Source organism: Rattus norvegicus, chromosome 12, assembly GCF_036323735.1.
Source record: "Rattus norvegicus strain BN/NHsdMcwi chromosome 12, GRCr8, whole genome shotgun sequence".
Taxonomy (NCBI): domain Eukaryota; kingdom Metazoa; phylum Chordata; class Mammalia; order Rodentia; family Muridae; genus Rattus; species Rattus norvegicus.
The window spans coordinates 38,974,574-38,998,022 of NC_086030.1; the positions used below are offsets into that span (position 1 = coordinate 38,974,574).

Here is a 23,449-nt window from a genome sequence, read left to right on the forward strand (position 1 = left end):
CTGCTAAAATACTGACCGAAAGCAACCGGGAGAGGAAAGGGCTTTGTTTGGCTTCTGGGGAACAACAGTCCCTTGTTACTGAAACACAGGAGGGACACAGGGCAAGAAACAGAGACCAGCGAGGAATGCTGTCCAGTGGTTTGTCCTTCACGGCTTGCTTATGCAGCCCGGGCACACCTGTCCAAGGATGGCATTGCCCACAGAGGACTCAGGCCTTCCATATTAACTAGCAATTAAAACAAAATAAAATAAAATAAAATAAACGCCTTGCATCCAAGGCTGAGGTGACAGAGATAATCCCTCCATGAGAGTCCTTGTTCCTAGGTATGTCTAGGTTTGAGTCAAGTTAGTGAGAGCTGGCCTGCACACCCTGGGAGGTGGCTCTGCGGTTAAAGGGGCTTGCTGCAGGCCTGAGGACAGGAGCTGGGATCTCCAGAACCTACGTAGACGTTGGATGAGCACTGTGGTCTTCCTATAATTCCAGACTCTAGAGGCAGAGATGGGAGAGCCCCAGATAAGACGGCTAATGAGACTATTCAATCAGTTGGCTCTGGGCTTGATTGAGAGACCTTGCCCCAGTGAGTAAGGAAGAAGATAATTCCAGACATAAACCTTTGAGGCTTCCACACATGCATGCCCAAATATGCACGCACGTGCACGCACGCACGCACGCACGTGTGCGAGCGCTGAGCCTAAATAGCTGCATACGTCTGTCTGTTGGATCAGTGCAAACTTTGTTAAGCAGAAGCCTTTACTTTTCTAAGTGATTGGCAGGATCATGGAGATGGGCATCCGAGTGCATCAGGACCTAGGTCCAACCGAGTCTAATTACCCAACCCTCTGAGTCTCTGGCCCTGTGACTCGGTATCAGAGCGCCAGGCATAGACCAATCCTCTATCTACTTACTGTTTTTTTTTTTTTCTTTTTTCTTTTTTTCGGAGCTGGGGACCAAACCCAGGGCCTTGTGCTTGCTAGGCAAGCGCTCTACCACTGAGCTAAATCCCCAACCCCCTACTTACTGTTAAGAGTCTGAAAACCCGGGCTGGGGATTTAGCTCAGTGGTAGAGCGCTTACTTAGGAAGCGCAAGGCCCTGGGTTCGGTCCCCAGCTCCGAAAAAAAGAACCAAAAAAAAAAAAAAAAGAGTCTGAAAACCCAAGAAGCAGAGAGCAGTAACATGGGGCACAGAGAGGCCTGATGTTAGCATTCGGGATGTCTTAGGCAAGCCTCCTCACAGAGGCTGACAATAACGTGTCCGTATACCTCACCAGCTCGAGGCAAGGTTAGAAGCAGCTGAGAGCACGCTCCCGGAATACGAAACGCTGCTGCTGGCAGGGTGACTTTGGAGAGATTACTTAATAATTAATAGCAGTGGTCCACAGATATTAATAACTCTACCCCTGCATGTTTGTGTGGATTATGGGAGCTAAGTAAAGAATTGAGTGGAATCTAGGACGGAGCAAGTGCGTCAAACACATTAGCTGCCATTAGGAAGGGTAAGATGAAAACTCTTCTGTACGACGGCAAAACCCCACCAGAACAGTGAAACCACGCGGGGCAGCCTCGGTGTGAGCACGGGTGGTGTTCACGGGCTCAAACACAGCTTACCTGGAAACCATACTCTTTGGGAAGCTCGAGCATGCATGTGGGCGTCTCCACTGCCAAAGTCCACTTCCAGATGCACACTTTCTGCAAGAAAGAACCCAAGAAGGGACATAAGAGGTCCCTGGGGTGTGGGAGAAGCCCGTGGAAACCCTGAGGCCTCGGGTAAGGAAGCGAAGGCCCAGAGTCAAGCCCTAAGCATGGGGCCCAACCCTACCCTGTGATGTCTGCTCATCCAAGAACACACTCGCCAGGCAGCCCTGTACAGAGGTGGCCGCCGAGACATCTGGCGTCTTGGCCAGCTCAAAGAGACCTACCCGAAGGACCCTTTACCTGGTTTTCAGCATCTGAGATGGTGGCCAGAAACTTGGAGTCACGGGTGATGGCTATTGACCTTATGCCATTACCTTCTGGACAGCTGTCAAATATGGTGTGCACAGGGATTCTGAAAAAATGGGACAGAGAGGGGCGGCCCTTGTAGGGGAAATACCTGGCTTCCCAGAGAGGCTGAACGCAGCCAGACCTTGCCAAAACATTACAAAGTACGATCTCTCTGTGCAAAGGAGATAAATATCTCACTGTAAATGACATAAATATCTCACTAACATTTGTATCCAAGTCACATACTCTTCTTAAACTATCTTATTTTAAAGGTACGTGTGCACAGATATATGCATATGGGCGACCTTTGGAGACCACAAGAGGGCACTGGGTCCCATGAAGCCAGAGTTACGAGCAGGTGGGCGGCCAGACATAGACACTCATAACTGAACTCAGCAAGAATAGCTAAGCCATCTCTCCAACTGCCACACACACACACACACACACACACACACACACACACACACACACACCCGTACCCTTTTGTTAGACAGGGTCTTGCTCTGGTAGCCCAGGCTGGCCTCAACATTGGGATCTGCCTGAGTGCTGGGGTTACAGCTATGAGCTAGAAGGCATGGCTGAATCCATTCTTGTTCATCAATAACACATGAGCAAAACGTCATTATTATTCATTCTTCCACAAAGAGAAGAGACGCTGTGACACATGCCACAGCACAGACACACCCTGAGAACATGGCAGACACAAAAGCTCACATATGTGGGCCCACAGACCGCAAATGCACACTCTGTGAGCAGAGAACAGACTGGTGACGGGTCGAGGGCGGGGGTGGGGGTTCAGGGGTGGGGGCGGGAGGAAGCGCTGCTCCCTGGGGACGATTAAATGGTTTTGGAACAAGGTAAAGGCAATGGTCATACGACACTGTATTTGTTTCTTTTCTATTTTTCGGAGCTGGGTACCGAACCCAGGGCCTTGCGCCTGATAGGCAAGCGCTCTACCACTGAGCTAAATCCCCAACCCATACGACACTGTATTAGTGCCAACCTTCGCACGTCCAGTTTTACGCCATTTTGCAAACTGTATCTCAATGACAGCAGGTGAGCCTAACTCGGAACGGGAGGATGGCTGCGCTGTGTACTCTCTCTGAGAGCACTCTGGTAGCTCCTTCGTTCGTTCCTGGGGCTGACTCTGTGTGGGGCACTTAGCCAGATGTGAAGGATACTGTGAGGTTGGAACCCGCAGTGTCCTCTAAGGCCTGGTTATGAGCTGCTGATGGATTTGGGGGAAGCGATTGAATTCTGGAGGCTTTTAAGCTTACCGATGGATTAATTCCTGGATCAGTCATAGCATGACATCATAACTGGGTGGCGCTACAAACTAGAATGTGGGGGGATGAACGCCTCAGGGGTTAAAGCAGGAAGACCAGAGTTTGGATCCCCTGAACATGCATGTTAATGCTGGGTGGGTGTATCGGGACTCCTGTTAATCTCGTGCCTGGAAAGGAGACAGGGATCTCTAGAGCAGGCTGGCGAGCTAGACTAGTCACATTAGCAAACTCTGGGTTCAAACAACAGTCCCTGTTTCAGTGAATAAGGTAGAGGAGAGTAGAAGATGGCTTCCTGAAGTCACATACATGTGCACACATGTGCACATATACTCATACATGCACACACATATGTGGGTAGGGGACACTAGGAAGTGTAGCTTTGCTTAAGGAAAGAGTCTCTGGGGTCATGGTCCTGGAGAGATAGCTTGCCTCAGCCCCATCCTGTGAGCTTTCTGGCCTGTGTGAGGTGACTGCTTTGCTGAGGTGAGCCTACTCTGACTTCCGGCCATGATGCTCTGCCTCCCAACAGGCAGGTGCTGGCTGCCAAATCTGATGAGCCAAGTTTGATCGCAGGGACTTCTATGGTGGAGAGAGAGACCTGACTCCCACAATTGTCCTCTGACCTCAACACGTGACTCGTGTGGCACATATGTGCCTCCCCAGTAAGAGGATGCTATACAGATAAATGTTTTAAAAAGCAATTGTTCGTAAAGAGGGGATTAAAACATTTTTCTTTCATTAATAAAGATTTATTTATTTTTTATAGATAAGTACACTGTCGCTGTCTTCAGACACACCAGTAGAGGGCATCAGACCCCATTACAGATGGTTGTGAGCCACCATGTGGTTGCTGGGATTTGAACCCACGGCCTCTGCAAGGGCAGTTAGTGCTCTTAACCACTGAGCCATCTCTCCAGCCCAATATTTTTCTTCAATTATTTTTTTTTAATTTTTAGTTTCTGCCTGCATGTATGTTTGTACATCACATGTGACCCTGACACCCTTTAGAGGCCAGAAGAGGGCATTGGATCCCCTGGAACTGTAGTTATCGACAGTTCAGACAGCTTGAGTCACCATCAGGGTGTTGGGAATTGAACCTGAATCCTCAGGAAGAGCAGGGCTTGTAACCACTGAGCCATCCCTCCAGCCAACAATTAAACACATTTTCCAAAGAATAAGGTTTGATCTGAATAAGTGACCAAACCAGGTTAAAAAAAAAAAATTCAAACGCAAAAAGGCAGACACTGGCTCCTCCTGCCTGCAGGAGTGCACGATCTGTCAGACACCTAAAAGCCTGCAACAATGGGGTTGGGGATTTGGCTCAGCGATAGAGCGCTTGCCTAGCAAGCGCAAGGCCCTGGGTTCGGTCCCCAGCTCCGAAAAAAAGAAAAAAGAAAAAAAAAAAAAAAGCCCTGCAACAATTCCCAAGTATACATAATGGGTCTGGTTTGAAGGCTGGGTTTCCTGTTTTTACACTCACAAGCCTATTCTGTGTCAGTGCCAAGACTTCCCAACAGTGCAGCTCATTCAAAGCCTTGACACACACAGAATTCAACTAGATCACGTGCAAACACCACTGGGAGCCCTTGAATGCAGGGGACCGTAGGAGTTAGGTATGTGGGGTTGGGAGGTCACCGAGTCGGACTGGGAGCCGGGGTCAAGGGGCACCGAGACTGTGGTCTGTGTGGCGCCCCACATTTTCTTGCTATGGAGCCTGCCCCCATTACAGACTGTGAAAGGTCCTCTGTGTGTCAGAGCAGTGTCAGTTGGCTGGAGTAAGTCTGTTCCAGCTGAGGGACACTGGGTCTCTGTCACTTGAGAGGCTACTAGGGCTAACTAAAGTGCAGCCCCAAACCTTCACTTGCATGGGAGCCCTGCATCGCTGGGATGGCACAGACAAGTCCGTCAGGCCTGTAGGATTAACATGTGCACGATCCCAAAAAGCTTGCTTGTAATTGTAGGGCTAGATAAAGTTTAAAAGAATTTTACGTATCCGGGTCTCTGCCAGATTAGATTTGTGGTTCTAATTTAAAATGTGCGGCTGATTTAGACTTCCAATTTTCAATAGAAATCACTTTAGCTTTATAAACGGTGTTAAAAATACTTAAGAAAGCTTAAGGTTTACCATATTTATGGATTCATTTATTGAATTTATGGGAATTACTAAGTATTGGTGAGAAATTTGTTTCTTAATTAGACCACACCCTCCCAAAAAAACTTAAACATAAAACTGGATATATTACATTTCTACCCCCAGGTTACAGTTTTTTTTTAAAGGTTAATAGCCAGATTCGTGCAACCGTACATCAATCAAAGCCTCATCAAATGTGACTGCAGAAATATGCTACATTTGTAAAAAAAGAAACATTTATTTGAGACAGTGGCCTCCTAGACAGTCTAGGGTGACCTGGAATTCACTGTGAGGCCCAGACTAGCCTAACACTCGCGACCCTCCTGTCTCAGCCTTCAGCTGCTGAGGTCACTGATGTCTGCCACCACATCCAGCCAATCTTTCGCTCTCCTAGTGGCTGCCATAGTTGCGGGCCAGCGTGGAGTCTCGCACATGCGCAGTAAGTGCTCTATCGTTGCACTCCATTGCTAGCGCTGAATAAGATATTTTGTTTATGCTGAGGTAGAGACTCACTGTACAGACCAGGCTAACCTTGAACTAAGGAAGAACTCATGGAGATCTGTCCTTTTTTTTTTTTTTTTTTTTTTTTTTTTTTTTTTTTTTGAGCTGGGGACCGAACCCAGGGCCTTGCGCTTCCTAGGCAAGCGCTCTACCACTGAGCTAAATCCCCAACCCCTGAATAAGATATTTTTAAACTGAATAAAACGTTCAGGAAAATGGTTTGTTTTCTGTTTGTTTGTTTGTTTGTTTGTTTGTTTTGTCACTAAAACCAGAACAACCTCTGAATAGTATCTTAAGGACCATAAGCTCTAAGGAGAGCTATCCTGAAGAGCATAGCAAGTACCAAGCCGGGCTACACAGCTACACTCTGTCGGGGAGCCCATGTAAAACAGAGCACCACTCTGTGCATCTTGGGTCTAGCCATGAAAGCAATTGTCCACAGAGGATTCCAAGAGGTGGTGTAGCTGAAGACCCCCCTTCTGGTGATAGACTTTTGTGCACGCCTTCTTCATGAGTCCCCCTCAGGGTCAAGTTAGATGTTCCATTCCTCTCTGGGGCTGAGATCCACTCTCTCTGTGTGCTGCCATCCCAGCGATGCAGGGCTGTCGAGCAAGTGAGGGTTTGGGGCTACATTCTAGTTAGCCGAAGCCTCTCAAATGACAGAGGCCCAGTGTCCTTCAGCTGAAACGGACTTATTCCGGCCAACTGACACTGCTGTGACACACAGAGGACCTTTCACAGTCTCTGGAGCGGGGATAGGCGGACTGCATGGCAAGAGAATGTGGGGCACCACACAGCCCACAGGGACCTCGGCATGAAAGTGGGGACAGTTCCCTTTCTGAGGAAAAATTCGTCCTGGCTCTGGTGCAGCATTTGTTGTTCCCTGTAACCCGGGCTGATGGGTCAACAGCAGCCTCCACAGGAGAGCTACATAGGCAGATTTATGCTTGGCAAATGTCTGAACCAAATAGCGCGCAGAAAAGCCACACGCTGAAGGCCCTCTGTGTGTGTTCAAATCAGTAACAGATGTTTTAGAAGGAAGTACACCAGACCTGATTATCACTGGGGAAAGCACTGTAACTGGCGGTGATGGCCCTGGCGGTGATGGCCGGTGGACGCAGGCTTCAATTTTCAGCTTCAATAATTCACTTAGTTTGTTTCATTAAAATTTTGACAAATGTCTTCAGCCACTGGTCATGTTTCATTCCTGTCGGGCTGATGGTCAATGGAATTTGAAAGAAAGCCCGGGGCTGGCAAGTTGACACAGCGGTTGAAAGCACATGTTGCTCTTGGAGAGGACCTGGGTTTGGTTGCCAGCACCACGTGGCAGCTCGCTACCGGCTGTAACTCCAGGGGATCTGGCGCCCTCTTCTGGTCGTCTCAGGTATTGCATGCATGTGGTGCCCAGACATACATTCAGACCTATGCACACACACAGTAAGTCAATCAATCCATCCATCTATCCATCCATCAATCAATTAAATAAAACGCTAAAAAAGAGAGAAAACCCAACATTCACACTCACTACCTCAAAGGAGTAGTGAGTAATGATTCTTCTGGAATGTAAACTTGGTTCTGGATTCTTCTATACACAGTCAGTTGAATTCATAAACCAGCACAGAACAAACAAGCAAACAAACGAAACATTAAACAATGACGTACAGAGATGAGAAAAAAATTACCTGTTTACATACATACAAGAATACGTTACAGGGGCTGGAGGGATGGCTCAGTGGTTAAGAGCACTGACTGCTCTTCCAGAGGTCCTGAGTTCAATTCCCAGCAACCACATGGTGGCTCACAACCATCTGTAATGAGATCTGATGCCCTCTTCTGGTATGTCTGAACACAGTGACAGTGTACTCATAGACATAAAACAAATAAATCCTTAAAAAAAAAAACACATTACAGCATCTGCATATAAAGGATTACATTGGCCCATATAGGAAAAGTGATTTTTTTCCCCTGAGTCAGTTGAAAACCAAATCAAGTCATTTGATTACAGTGTTATTTAATATGTAGACTGTATTACTATACATAACATAGTATGGTTTTTAAATTTTTTTTAAAGATTTATTTATTACATTGTAGCTGTCCTCAGATGTGCCAGAAGAGGGCATCAGATCTCATTACAGATGGTTGTGAGCCACCATGTGGTTGCTGGGATTTGAACTCAGGACCTCTGGAAGAGCAGTCGGGGCTCTTAACCGCCGAGCCATCTCTCCAGCCCCTGCTTTTCAAATTTTTAAAATATACTTTGAAATTAATTTTTACAAGTATAACCAATGTTAAAATGAAGCTTCACAAAGCAACATGAATGAACAAAGCATAGTTTTTATCCATGTAATAGAACACTGTGCAGCCATAAAAAGACTAAAGTGGGAGCTGAAGAGGTGGCTCAGTGGTTAGAGCACCGGCTGCTCTTCCAAAGGGCCTGAGTTCAATTCCCAGCAACCATATGGTGGCTCACAACATTCTATAACTCCAATCCTAGGGATCCCATGCCCTGTTCTGAGTTCTCACTCACATAAAATAAAATTAAGTATTTAATTATTTATTTGTTTCTGTATGGTGTTTTGCCTGCATATATGTCTATGCATGACATGTATGCGGTGCCCCCAGAGGCCAGATGAGAGCATGAGATTCCCTGGGATTGGAATTATAGAAGGTCATGAGCTACCCCGTGGGTAGTGAGGATTGAACCTGAGTTCTCTAGAAGAGGGAGCCTGTGTTCTTTCCCACTGACCCATTGCTCAAGCCTCTAAATAAATCTTTTCAAAAACCAAAACAAGGCTAGCTGGGCAGTGGCAGTGCACACTTGTGACCCCAATACTCAAGGACAGGCTGGATTCTAGAGCAAACCCTGTCTCAAAACAACCCAAAATAATAAAAATAAATACGGCTCATGATAACGCTGTGCGAGTAGGTACCGCTTAACGCTCTCAGAACCCACATAGATGGGGAGAACTGAGCCCCATTAGTATCTACAAACCCCACACGGATGTTGTGGCATGTGCACACACATGCAAATAACTATATGTAAAAAGATTAAATAAAATTGTTAACATGGTGATTTTTTTAAGTTGTCTTTTTTATTTTATTTTTTTAAACATTTATTTATTTATTTATTTATTTATTTATTTATTTATTTATTTATTTATTTATATAGCTTTCTGCCTACATGTATGCCTGCAGGCCAGAAGAGGGCACCAGACCTGATTATAGATGGTTGTGAGCCACCATGTTGTTGCTGGGATTTGAACTCAGGACCTCTGGAAGAGCAGTCAGTGCTCTAACCACTGAGCCATCTCTCCAGCCCCACGTTGTCTTTTTTTAAAACCAGAGTAAAAATTAGAATCATGTGGGGTTTGTATTCTCAGCCCCTGGGAGTCAGCAGGAGGCAGATCTCTGTCAGTTCGGGTCCAGTCTGGTCTACAGGGTGAGACCCTCAGAAAAAAATAATGAGGTCATTCCAACGGGTGATTAGTCAAAGGATGAAGCTGAGGAGTCGCCTGGCGGCTGGCGGGAGCAGTCGGACATGTGGGGGCAGCAGAGGCCATGAACACAGAAGTGAGGGAGATGCCACACGACTTCTTGCCATTTTAGCAGGAGGTGCCTGGGAATACTGCAGCTTCCCCGCTCGGAGGAAGTGTGGGCAGGGTTGTGGTGTACCCGTCTCTTGAGGGGAAATGCTGTCTCTTGTCCAGAGAACAACATGGCAGCCTACGGCCACTGTCCCTATATATGGGATGCCCAGGGAATGGGAAACTGAGCAGAGACTACAGAGAGCAATGTTGGGAGGCGCAGTTAATATAACTCACATTCTCATAATAACTGAATGTTATTAAGAGTCAGGTCAGGCGAGGACCGGGGAAAGGGTTAACAGGACCTACGGGGGTCACTGCTCGGCTAATGGACAGCAGTCCTGCGTGCCCCACTCCGGGATATTAAACAGAAGTCCCATTTAACAGACTTATTCATCGTGACTCAATAGTTAACCTCCATCCCCAAGACCTGGGCCTTCCGTCCTGTCAGATTCTAGAGCCCCTCTCTGCTTCTATGTCTGATCCAGGTTCCACTGACCCTCACAGCAGTCCCCAGAGGTGGCAATAATGGGTTGAATAGGATCCCCAAATTCATGTCTACTCAAAACCTAAAAAGGTAATGTTATTTAAAAAATAGTCTTTGAAGGGGTTGGGGATTTAGCTCAGTGGTACAGCGCTTGCCTAGGAAGCGCAAGGCCCTGGGTTCGGTCCCCAGCTCCAAAAAAAAGAACCAAAAAAAAAAAAAAAAAAAAAAAGACAAAAAAATAGTCTTTGGGGAAGGCGAGAGGGCTCAGTGAGTAGAGGTCCTGCCACCAAGCCTGACTACCTGAGCTTGATGCTGGATAGACGAAGAGAACATTCTCTGCAGGGTATCCTCTAACCTTCACATGCAGGCATGGTGCAGCACACAGGCAGACACTCACACACATACACATGCTCACATATGCATACTCACACACACGCACATACACATGCTCACACACACTCACATAAACCCTTCACATATGCTCACATACTCACACACATATACGCACACTCACCTACACTCATACACACACACATACACACACTTTCACACACACACACACACACACACACACACAAATTAGTTGGTTAACTATAAAACTGTGCGCACACACAGGCAGAGCGACAGGATTCCGGTGGACTATGAAAGAGGGCATTGGTTACAGGGGGAGGCTGCAGGGGACCCTGTCTCAAAAGAAAAGGGAACTGCAGTGAACACCTGATGTAAAACTCAGGTTCCTGTTGTGACACATTTGATGTCCAGCATGTGCTCCAGACTTCGGTGAGCTGGGTTACTGTGTCAGTCCCTCAGTCCCTCAGTCCACTCTGGGTCACCAACAAACCAGGTTTCTCGGCAACAACATTATTTAGCCCTTTCTTGGCCAAAGCAGTGGATCCTCTACAGAAATCGCAGTGAGAAGGGTTCGCACACACGGCGCCCACCTACCCCGTGAAGGCGTCCCATATAATTATGAGGCAGTCTGGTCCTTCGTCGGCTGTGGCAATCCATCGCCTGTCTTCGCTGACGCAGAAGCACGAGATGATGTTAGGGTGGCCCTGTGGAAGTGAAGAGCACCTGCTTAGGACGGATAAAGATGGGGACCTCCGCAAGGGCTGGGTCCACACATCCCTGAGCTCCTTCTAAGGCCTGCCTGTCTGGAAAGCGGCTTCCACAGGCCCACACAGAGGTTCTTCATCTCCTGTTGGGGTGGGAGGGTTGGGCCGTGGTTTCCCAAGCTTTTTCTTCCTCCGCAAACCTGAAGCAGCCATGGTCCTCACTAGAGAAGGAGGTAAGTACCCGACCCAAACCTCTGGCCTCCCTGCTGACCTTGTCCTCTGCAAACACTGGTCGCCTTCGCTGAACAGTTCTGCGGCTCAGTGGTCTCTGACCCAGGCATTTCTTCAAACAACAGAGGAATCTTCCAGAAACATACTCAGATGAGCACGTTCTCGTAGGACATACTGCACATTTTTCCTTCTCTCCCTCCGTAGTAACCCCCAGCCATCTTACTCTTTCCTGGCCTCTCCTCTGGCCCTCACACACAAGGTTTCTGTCTGGAAGGTTCTTCCTAAGACTGTCCTGTTGACTAATTTTCTCATTTTTCAGGTCTCAGCGGAAATTAGGTCGTTTTCTGCCCCTGCTCAGCCGATCTCGCGGCGACGTCCTTAACGTAACTTCCCTTCACCTTCCAGCCCCTTCTCTGCTCATCTCTTAAGCTCCCTCCCTCTGTGCCTCTTTATATCACGGTCTGGGAATCCCGTGAGGATGGGGCTAGATTAACGTTCACCGCCAGACCAACCCGAAACCAGCAGTGGCTGGGATGCAGTTCTGAACAGATGGCCGAGGTCAGTCCTCGTTGTGAACTGGCATGGCTGGGCTCTTGTGGGTTCCGCTGCAGCCATCTGAGTTGTGTGCCTGCCCGCCCCCCTGCAAGCTTCCTCTGCAGTTCCTGTAACTTCCATACATAAAATAAATAAAACCTTTAAAAAAAATTAGTGGGGGCTGGAGAGATGGCTCAGCGGTTAAGAGCACTGAAAGCTCTTCTGGAGGACCTGAGTTCAAATCCCAGCAACCACATGGTGGCTCACAACCATCTGTAATGGATCTGATGCCCTCTTCTGGTGTGTCTGAAGTTACTTATATGCATAGAATAAATAAAAAATAAATAAATAAAAAATAAATCTTTAAAAAAAAATTTGTATCAACTACTGTTTCCCAATGGGTATTGATTAGACTCATAGAAGACATGCTTCTTCTATTTTTTTACTTATTACATTCATTTGTGTATCTCCCCCCTCTCTTTCTGTGTGTGATTATGTGCGTGCGTGCCCGTGTGCGTGCGTGCACTCGTACGTGTGTGCGTGCCCATGTGCGTGCGTGAGTGTGTGCATGTGAAGAGAGTCATGGGCAATACACACACTAGCCACTCCCCTGCCACAGTGCATGGTGTAGGTCAGAGGACCACCTCCAGGAATTCCTTCTTTTCTTCCACAACATAGGTCCTGGGGACTCAAACCCAGGTCGCTGAGCTTGGTGTTTGCAGGCTGAGCCACCTCACTGCTCCTAACCTGTGACTCCAAAGGGAGAATTTGCTGGAAAAAGAAGCACCAGCCAGTACGACAGTGAGGCCCAGAAGCCAACCTGGGATCCAAGGCAAAGTCTACACGCAAGTTACAGGTGTCTTTTTCCAGCCCGGCACGGTGGCACGTTGCCTGCCCCACCACCTCAGAGGCTGAAGCCAAAAGTTTGAGGGCCCAGGGCTAGTCTGAGTTCCATATCTTAGTCCCTGTCTCAAACAAACAAAGCAAACAAAGTCATGCTTTGCTCACCGGGAGACAAGGCCTGCTTACCTGGAGATGGTACTGGCTGTTCTTGAAGACGTTGTAGATGACGGCAGTGTGGCCGCAGACGTAGAGAAGGATTCTCCTGTCTTCCCGCATGTAGTACACAGGGAGAGAACTGTTCCAGCCAAAGGACCAAGTCAAGGACTGCAGGATAAAGACAGACACAGGGAGCCAGCGTCTTGCTGAGGCCAGAGCTGTGACTCCTGCGAGCCCCACCCTGCCTGCCCCCAGAGGAGAACCATTCTGACAGTCTGGGGTGGGGGTGGGAGAGAGCCCCTTCCGTTTCAAACAGGGTCGCATGTCACCCAGGTTGGCTGTAAACTCGCTACATAGCTAAAGGGTGGCTTTTCACTCCCAATCCTTCTGACTGCCCCACTTTTTCTATAAAAAAAGGTTAAAAATTAAAAATGGAGAGAGAAACTGGACATGGAGGGGCTAGGGAGGGATGGAGGGTCTTTTGCATCATAAAACACCTTTTCTGTTCTCTCACTTCCCAGGCCTGAAGCCCCACTCGGTGCTAACATAGTGTGAGCACCTGACCTGATAAACCAGTTACTTCCTGAATACTCCGGACGGAGAATGTTTGACAAACTCACTAAGCAGGCTTATGGGAAAGGCAAGCATTTGGCCCCGAATGATTGATTCTAACTCTTTGTTTGTAATTTTGTTCCTGCAGCTGCCTTCCCCCCAGGTTTCTCTACATTAGAGTGCTTGCCTATCATGAGCAAGGCCCTGGGTTCGATACCAGCGTCGCAGACAGACACTAAGTAAGTCTACCCTTCAAGGAGCAATGCTAGAATAAAAATTTTATGGAGTGAGAAAGTAAGACATCTTGGAAGGCAAAGTTACCTCGACACTGAGAATGATCACTGGCTGCCAGGGTTCTAGAGCAGGAAGCCGAGTAGACAAGAGGTGCCCGGGGTCGGGGGGAGGGGCGTTTAGGCAGAATCTCTTCTGGGACTGAAATGGTGACGAGCTTTGTACTCGGCACAGCCCACGGAATGTTCACCACACCTGGTCTGTTCATAGTAGCATTAACTTTGACACGTCAGTGCTGGTGAACTGTGTGGTAAAAACTACCCTGTGCAAGCCGGTGATGAAAGGGGAGTCTGGAGGGGGCGGCCCCAAGGGGTTTGTGGGAACTCCGGTGTGCTGTGCGCTCAAATTTTCGGTGAGCCTGACGCTGCTCTCTCTCACACACAAAAACCAATCAGTTAAAAGCAGCATCGAAAGTGGTGGCAGTTGAATGATAAAACTTCTCTGGATAACGAGTTAAACTAGAATAGAGCGCCAAGCTGTCTTTTTTCCCTTGGAACGGTACTTAGGAAGGTGGATGGGAACACTGTGTATTTCTTCCCAAGACAGACACAGCAGGTAAATAGGTAACTGTATGGTGACACCCCCCCCCTCTCTCTCTCTCCCTCTCCCTCTCCCCCTTTCTCCGTCCCCTCCTCCTTTCCCCCATCTCCTCCCCCTCTCACACTTTCCCTCTCCCCCTCTCCCCCTCTCTGGCTCTCTCATGCAACCTTCCTGTTTCCATCAGCCTGCACTACAGAATTTATGTTTCCGTTTAGATCTCAGGCTGCGTGGGCAGGAATAGTGGGACTGTGGAGTCGTGGTTGTCTCAGGCTGCACCTTCTAGGAACAGAATTACTTAGTGTTTGGCTTGGTTCTAACGAGCCGATTTATGCAAATGAAACGGTTCCTTTGGAGACTTGCTATCCCTGAAAGGATCACCATGCTCATCTTAAATTTCATTTTGCCATTTTAAAATTAGCCACGGGGGAAAAAAAAATCAGCCACGGGGGAGGGAAGACGCCGGTCAGGCGTGGCAGGGTGCACGCCTGCCAATGCTAGCAATTGAGAGGCGGCTGGGGGCAAGTGGATAAGCCTTGGCTACACAGTACATTTCTTTTTTTAAAAAATGTATTTATTTATTATATATCAATTATATATTGTATATTTATTATATATCAATTATATATTGTATATTTATTATGTATGAATTATATATCGTATATTTATTATGTATGAATTATATATCGTATATTTATTATGTATGAATTATATATTGTATATTTATTATATATGAATTATATATTGTATATTATACTGTAGCTGTCTCCAGATACACCAGAAGAGGGCATCAGATCTCATTACAGATGGTTGTGAGCCACCATTTGCTGGGATTTGAACTCAGGACCTCTGGAAGAGCAGTCAGTGCTCTTAACCATTGAGCCATCTTCAGCCCCTACACAGCACATTTGAAACCAGCCTGGGCTATCTGAGAACCAGTTTGGGGGGTTGCTTTGCCTTGAAATTAAAAAAAGGAGCCATCAAGATGGCTCCTACAAACATATCGTGCAAATACACACAATCACAAATCAATTAAAAAAAGAAAAAGATGGGCTGGCAAGATGGCGCAGCAATAAAAGTGCTTGCCACCAAGCCTGGTGACGTGCGTGCCATCGCCAGGATCCACAGGGTGGAAGGAGTTGTCCTCTGGCTTGCATACATGTACTATAACACACACGTGTACGTACACACACTCACACTCACTGATTTTATAAATTTATTTAGATTGATTTTACAAGTATGAATATATTCACTGCATCTATGCTGTGAGCAGCATGCAGTCCTGGTGCCTACAGAGGCCAGAGGAGGTCATTGGATCCCTAGGACTAGAGTCAGAGATGGGTATAAGACACCACATGGTCTTCTGGGAATGAAACCTGGGTCCTCTGTAAGAGGAACAAGTGCTCTAAGCTGCTGGGCCTTCTTTCTAGTCCCTTAATACTTTTTATTTATTTATTTATTTTTTTGGTTCTTTTTTTCGGAGCTGGGGACCGAACCCAGGGCCTTGCGCTTCCTAGGTAAGCGCTCTACCACTGAGCTAAATCCCCAGCCCCTTATTTTTTATTTTTTAAAAGGAAACGAGTATCGTATTCTTCAAGATTAACACGGGGCTGCCTTCATATGCTGGGACTACTCTGGGATCATGTTCACGGTTTCTGATGACAAAGGGTTAATCTCATATCTCACAGCCTTCCTAACATTCTCTGCAGATGGACATGGGGTATAAGTTACCTCGTGCGTTGATATTTTTCTAAAACGCTGTGATATAAAGATGAGTCCTGGGTTTGCCATCATCCTCACAAGCTCTTACTTCCTGTTTCTGACAGGGGCAGACTCCACGGTGAAACCTGCTCACCATTGGTGCTGCGAGTTCCCTAAGACTGCTGGAGTAAGACCTCGGACCCAAAGGGAGGGGAGGATGAGAGTCTGGGTGCAGGAGGGACTCAGAGCACATCCACCCGCCAGAGCACTTTAGCGAGAGGGAGGGAGGAGTCCGCAGTACCAAAGGTGGCCACTAGGTGGCACCTAATTAGTCCTGAGACAGTGAATTGTTGATATAGAGAGAGCTTCTAGCACCTACCTATTCAGCCTTTTCCATTTCACAGAAATCATAGATTTATAGATAGATAGATAGATAGATAGATAGATAGATAGATAGATAGATAGATAGATAGATAGATAGATAGATAGATAGATAGATAGATAGATAGTAGATAGATAGTAGGTAGGTAGGTAGATAGATAGATAGATAGATAGATAGATAGATAGATAGATAGATAGATAGATGGCAGGATAGAGCTGACTGATTAGGACCTGAGCTCAGATCCCCAGAACCCATTTAAAATTTAGGTATTGCTGGACCAGGTGGCATGTGCACACGCGCGCGCGCACACACACACACACACACACACACCTTTAGTCCTAGTATCTGGGAGACAGAGGCACACAGGTCTCTGTGAGTTCAAGACCAGCCTGGTCTACGGGGCGAATTCAAGCTGGGCCAGGGTTAAACAGTGAAACCCTGTTTGGAAAAAAAGAAAAAGAAAAAAATACCTAGACAGACATGGTAGCCTTACTTTTTTTTTTTTTTTTTTTTTTTTTTTTGGTTCTTTTTTTCGGAGCTGGGGACCGAACCCAGGGCCTTGCGCTTCCTAGGTAAGCGCTCTACCACTGAGCTAAATCCCCAGCCCCGGTAGCCTTACTTTTAACACCCATGTGGTGGCTTGAAAAAGAATGGCTCCCATAAGTTCATATATTTCCTTGCTTAGTCCATAGTTGACAGACTGTTTAGGGAAGGATTAGTGGGCGTGGCCTCCTTGGAGGCAGTGTGTCACTGAGCGTGAGCGTCGAGGTTTCAAGTCTCTCTCTCTCTCTCTCTCTCTCTCTCTCTCTCTCTCTCTCTCTCTCTCTCTCTCTCTCTCTCTCTCCTCCTGCAGACAGATAAGGATGAAGTAACCCTCTGAAACTGTAAGCGAGCCCCCAACAAGATTCTTTGGTCATCATGGCGTCTCTTTATGGCAACTGAACCCTGACTAAGACACCCCGGCAAAGGTGTGGAGGCGGGGGATCCCAGTGGTTTGCTGGCCAGCCGGTGCTTCGAGCTAAGGGAGCGACACTGTCTCAACAAAAGCAAAGTGCATCATGGGTAAAACTGGCTCAGAGGGGCAAGATCTTGCTGCCTTGCCCGAGAACACCTGGTCAGCAAAGGGGAAACTGACTTCTCAAAGTTGTCCTGATTATCGCACTAGAGCTCGGGCATGACCCTCGCCAGCAAAGGCGCCACGCATTTTTAACATAAAACTAATGTGATGGTGAGTGACGGAAGTCACTGAATGTTGGCAAAGTCGTACAGGCCCGTATAACTTTTCAAGTATTCAGGGGGTTTCGTTAAGAGGGTTGTGACTTCCCCCGATGGCCTGGGCTATATAGCAAATCTTCTCAAAACAAAACGGGGTGGGGGGGACCCAAAACCTACTGTGAGCTGTGTTCAAAGGCTCACTCTGTGTTAAGACTAAGCTCTTTCTGTAGACTCGATCTTCCAAAGACATGAGTCCACAAGAAGAGAGAGTGTGAGGTAGGGGTGGGAGCGGGGGATGAGGGCTGGGAAAGACGAACCAAAAAGCGAATCACAAGGAACTGGTCTGGAAAGCAGCAGATGGGGAAGGAGTCAAGGTGGGGAGGGGCCTCTTCTTCCTTCTCTGGGTAAATGACAATGTTTTTTGTGCCTCACAGATGGTGCCTCCTGAGGGGGTGGGACCTGTCAGGAGCAGCAAGGGCGAATTTCCAGGGACAGCCAGAGCTTTGTCACTTTCTTTCTTTTTAGAGATTTACTTATATTTATTTATTTATTTATTTAGGCTCTTTTTTTCGGAGCTGGGGACCGAACCCAGGGCCTTGCACTTCCTAGGCAAGTGCTCTACCACTGAGCTAAATCCCCAACCCCTTACTTATTTTTATGTATATGAGTCACTGTCTTCAGACACACCTGAGGAGGGCATCAGATCCCATTACAGATGGTTGTGAGCCGCCATGTGGTTGCTGGGATTTGAACTCAGGACCTCTGGGAGAGCAGTCGGTGCTCTTAACCACTGAGCCATCTCTCCAGCCTCATTTCTGACTGGGGGTTTGGGAAGTTCTTAAAGCTCTCCTCCTAGCACTGGCAAATAGTTGGGGGGGAGGTGGAAGTGAAGGAGGAAGAGGAAAAAGAACCGAGGGTAGGAAAGGAAGAGAAAGGGACTTGGAGTCTCCCTTGTGGAAATAACCCTAATGCTATAGTCAAGCTATGCAGGGCATTTCCGCCCTGCCGAGCCGGCCATTGAACCCAGATGTCACCATCAAGTTCCAGGTCTAACACATGGGGGTGCCACTCTCCCTGACCCCTGACCCCACCCCCCCGGCTGCCCCCCAGCTCTTGACAGAACTTTATAAAGACTTAGTTTGTCTGAAAAGTATTAGTTTGAAAACATGCACCCCTAGTTCGTTTTTAGGGTTTTTTTGTTTGTTTTTGTTTTTTTTTTTTATAAGGATAGGCTTGAGAGAAGTGAGTTGCTGGTAAATCCCAGTGCTGAAGAGACAGTGACAGTGGATCTTGGGGACTGGAGGTGGGTGTCACTGGTCAGGCAGCCTAGGCTATTTGACAATGTAAATTCCAAGCCAATAGAAAACCCTATCCCAAAAAGCTGGGTGGTGTTGGCACATGCCTTTAATCCCAGAGGCAGAGGCAAGTGGATCTCTGAGTTCGAGGCCAGCCTGGTCAGCAGAGTGAGTTCCAGGAGAGCCAGGACTACACAGAGAAAGCCTGTCTAGAAAAACAAAAAAAAAACCAATAGAGTAATAATAACAAAGATGAACAGAGGACAAAGGAAGACACCCAAGGCTCTTTTCCGGCCCTCACATGAACATGGACACACACACACACCCGTGCACACACTGGAACCTCCTGGACACACACAGATGCCTTATCTCATAGGAATGTCACACCACTACACTCACCAAAGGGTACATCTTGGAGTCGTCCTCCTTCTGGAACAATGTGTCCTCTGTGGAGGTGGACACCAGTGACTCCTTGGCACCCAGGTCTTTGGACTGGAATAATTTTTGTCTTTCTTCCATGGGGAAGAATGGTTTCCCGAATCTTGCTTCCTCCTTTTCTTGGTCTGAAATGCCTTCTGACTCCTGGCCAATTTCCTCCTGAGACCCGACGACAGCTTCTTCCAAGGAGTCCATTTTCATACTGACATCTTGGTAAATCTCGCTTACTTCAGGACTTTGGGAGTGCAAGGATGACTTGCTGCTTTCTGGGGTTCCGGCCTTTAAAGGGAAACACGGTTCTGACCCTGCGTGTCATACCCAAGGCTACAGACATGCTGCCATCCCCTGCCTCTGTTCACGCCCGGTCAGTCGGTCGCAGGCTAATGGGTGATTCGAAAGGGAGGCTGGGACACTGTATACTAAAGAAATGAATCACGGCTGTGTGTTAGAAGGTTAATTCTTCACCTTCTCACAGGCCCACACAGCCAAGGCCACACAGTAGGCCCACTGGGAGTCTTGTCCTTGGACCAGGGCTGAGTTCTCTCTTGGGGGGAACAGGCTGTGAGAAAACCACATACTGTTACACCACAGGAACTCGATCCCAAGACAAGTACATTTCACCTTCAGTCGACCCTCTGACCCTTTTACAAGCCGGGTACACACTTCATGGAGGCTTGGGCTGACCTGCCTCCAAACTGGATTAAAGCACCCCCCTAGGCATCTCATGACGACTGAACTTTGTATATGGTTTTCTTCTCTCTCTCTCTCTCTCTTTTTTTTTTTTCTTTTTCTTTTTTTTTTTTCGGAGCTGGGGACCAAACCCAGGGCCTTGCGCTTCCTAGGCAAGCGCTCTACCACTGAGCTAACTCCCCAACCCCGTTTTCTTTTCTCTTTAATGTGTATGTTTATGTGGTACGTGCGTGCGTGCGTGCGTGTGTTATGCGAGTGCTCCAGGACTCCAGAAGAGGACATTGGATTCCCTGGATCTGAAGTTATAGGACATTTCACCATGGAAGCCCTCAGTAAGAACGGCCAAGGGCTCCTAACTGCATGGCTCTCCAGCCTCAGGGCCGTGTCTCCCTTTGGTTTTGCACTCCCCCAGCCTGGCATACACTAAGCAGGAAATGATGTAAATGGGTGGATGAGCTCCGGGGAGGACTCACCACTGAGTATATTGATGTGGAAGACTCGGAGCTGATGACAATGTCACCCACGCGGATTGGTGTTTCATACTTTTTCGATTCCTCCGTTTTCTCTAAGACAATATCTTTCCCCTCCTCCCCACTCTTCTCTTTCTCCTCCTCTACCTTCTCCTCTTCCTCACCTCCCTTTTCCTTACTTCCCTCTTTTTCCTCACTTTTTTCCTCTTCCCCTGTCTCCTCTTCCTCCCATCTCTCTTCTCTTTCTTCTTTCCCTCTCATTTCCTCCTCCTCCCCTCTCACTTCCTTTCCCTCTATCTGTTCCTCCTTCTCTATCCACTTCCCCTCCAGTCCCTCTCCGTCCTCCTGAGACTCCTCCCAGGACAGAGTGCCTTCAGTTAGGCTCTGCTGCAAACGATCTTCTTCAAAACTCGGATTATATTCTTCTTCTTCTTCTTCTTCCTCCCCCTCCTCCTCTTTGTCCATGTCTCCACTTTCTCTGGATTCTGCCAGGGGTTTTTCTTCTTTATCTGACATTCTTCTGTAGTTTCCTCTACAGAAAATTTGACATAAATTCAGCAGGCCCCTCTGTTTCCTATGCCAGCTTCCTGATGTGCTAACACGTCGAAACGGGCAGAAACAGTTCTGGTTCCTTCCTGTGGGAGGAAAAAAAAGGAATTGCCAGCTACTTGGGAAAGCCTAGCTTAAGTCTCAGAAATCTTTAAAATATTGACTTCCAGGGCTTCCCATCTTTCTAGGACGGATCTGAGAGTCTTCTCACTTTAAATAATTCATATTCCCACAGGCAGCAAAACATATAAGGCAAGCATTTGCAAAACCCTGCTGGCAGGATAAGAGAGGGAGGGAGGCTGGTGATTGAAATGTAAGTTTTCCGGTTAAAGGTTCCCTCCACAGTCCTTGTTCTGTGACTAGACACAAGTCACTTTGCCCTTCCTTCAAATTTGCTCACAGGCAAAAATAAAAATGATAATCCTAGCCTGATTTGAAGACTAGGGTGATACATGTCAAATACTCAACACAGGTCCACCACGTGTTCACAAAATGTGATGGTGGGGGTATCAGGTAATATGGGGGGTGGGAAGCAAAAGCTTTTGCAAAGAACTTGACAGTTTAAAAGACCTTTCGGGTAGGTGAGACCCTAAGTCTGACTGCCTAAGGTAGACAGAGCCCCCTCCTCTGGGACTCACATGGTGGGAAAACCAACTCCCAAATGTTGTCATGTGATTTCAACACATCTAACATGGTGCCAATAAATAAATAAATTAATAAATTAAAAAAATTTTAATTCTGGACTGGAAAGATGGCTGGGTAGTTAAGAGCGCTCTGGCTGCCCTTTCAGAAGACCCAAGTTTGATTCCCAGCTCTGACCACAGTGGCTCAGAACCATCTGGAACTTGAGTTTCAGGGGGATCTGACACCCTTTTCTGTACTCTGTAGACATTTCATAGGTGGCACACAGACATACATGCAGACAAAACACTCTTGCACATAAAATCATTTTTTTAAAAAAAATTTAATTCCTCTGATACATTCTCTTATTTTGCACCTACAAGAATTCTTGTAAGAGTTTGGGAGCAGGAGGGCTAGGCCCATATCTGTAATCCCGGGATTCAGGAGGGAGAGGCAGGAGGATCACTCTGAGTTCTGGGCCAGCCCAATCTTTCTTTTAAAAAAGAAACGAAAAAGTTTGTGGCTCTGGGAAGCGTGATTTGCGACGGACAGAGCTAGAATTTAGTTCTTCTGTTTGGAAAAAAAAATGCCACTTTGCCAGCACACTCGCTCGGACGATTTCCACACCCAGGCAGGGGCAATGCCACAGATGTGTTGGTTTATCCTACAACTAGATCCAGGAGTGACCTCTTCCTCTTCCTGAGGACTTCCCAGACCCCACACCCTTGCCCCCTGCCTGGCCAGGGCCCCCACCCGAGCCGCACCCTTCACTTCACACTTACAGGGTCGCTCCCACGTCTTTCCTCAAAAGCCTTGGGTCGTCCTGCCTCGAGGAATCCCAAGAGATCGCCAGTGGCTCCTGTCCATACTCCCTAGTGACCGTTGCCAACCAAGCTCCATCCCTATGGCAACAGCTAGTCGCGCCCGGCAGGAAAGCCAGGAAGCGGGATGGTAATCACGTGCCCAGAAAGCGGCCTCCAACCGGCCCAGCCTGCCCCCTGCTGGGTTAGCCGCTCTCGCTCTAGCTTTTTCCTATAGGGCACTTCGCTAGAGCTACTCCCCACACTGGCAATTCTGACTTTCCCAGAGTTGGACAAGACGTAATGAAAAAGTGTTTGTAGTTATTTTCTTCAGACTGGGCATTCGGAGGGTAGAGGCATGCTCGGAAAACTCGGAGGTGGGGGGTGGGGAATCCCTCAGCCCTTCCTGGGGGTCATAAAAGCAGTAAAATAAATGGATGAGTGAATGAACGAATACTAAATGCATAAATCAAAATTAGACGATGGGTCAGGTGTGATGTCACACCTGCGAACCCAGAACTAGGGAGATGAAGCCACAAGGGTCCAAGACAGCCTGGGCCACACAAGACTTTACTCTGTGTGAAAGAGTTCCGGGGAGCTGCCTGGAGTTGTACATCCACAGTGCCGTGGGGTTTTCTCCTCTGAGTAACCCGAGAAGGCTCACTTGTCCACCGGGCTGATTTGGGTGATTCGTTCCTTCAGTTCCCTGTCAGTGCAAGGTAAACAGATGTGTGCTCATGCCTCTCCAGGAAGCCATGCAAGAAATGGTGAATCACTTAGCAAGATTCTCCCAGCACTAAACCCAATGTTCTGGCCTCACAAAGGCTGCACCCAACCGCCCACCTTCTCGCCAGGGCACAGCATGCAGAGTTTAGCTAACTGGGATTGAAGCTATGTGGCGGGCATCATCTTGCTGTTAGCACGAAACATTTCAGCTTGGTTAAGTCCATTAGTGATGTTTGTGTTGAAGCGAGTCAAAGGAGCCCAAAGGTGGCATCCTGAGCTGTCCAAGGCCTGCTGCCCCCACTATGGGAGACTATGAATGACTCCCAACAAGTGCCACCACCTCGCATGTCCGAGTGTTGGTGATGAGGTGCATAGCTCAGAGAGGATGAACTG

General features: G+C 47.7%; 1 protein-coding gene and 1 long non-coding RNA gene across 2 annotated transcripts in view; one reads left to right on the forward strand and one right to left on the reverse strand.

Moving 5' to 3' along the window:
• Positions 1–23,308, reverse strand: part of Cfap251 (cilia and flagella associated protein 251) — a 74,728-nt gene extending 51,420 nt beyond the window's left edge. Inside the window, exons 1-7 of the mRNA XM_008769275.3 lie at positions 22,313–23,308; positions 20,364–20,995; positions 19,162–19,479; positions 12,820–12,957; positions 10,916–11,025; positions 1,934–2,045; positions 1,607–1,687 (exon numbers count right to left, since the gene is read on the reverse strand). Coding sequence (XP_008767497.2) covers positions 1,607–1,687; positions 1,934–2,045; positions 10,916–11,025; positions 12,820–12,957; positions 19,162–19,479; positions 20,364–20,876 — 1,272 coding nt within the window. The 5' untranslated portion in view covers positions 20,877–20,995; positions 22,313–23,308. The remainder of the gene's footprint in view (positions 1–1,606; positions 1,688–1,933; positions 2,046–10,915; positions 11,026–12,819; positions 12,958–19,161; positions 19,480–20,363; positions 20,996–22,312) is intronic.
• LOC120095968 (uncharacterized) lies at positions 13,916–17,507 on the forward strand. Its single transcript, XR_005491962.2, has 3 exons — positions 13,916–14,187; positions 15,996–16,057; positions 17,106–17,507. It is a non-coding gene; the product is annotated as an uncharacterized LOC120095968 (long non-coding RNA).
• Positions 23,309–23,449: the final 141 nt, after the last annotated feature.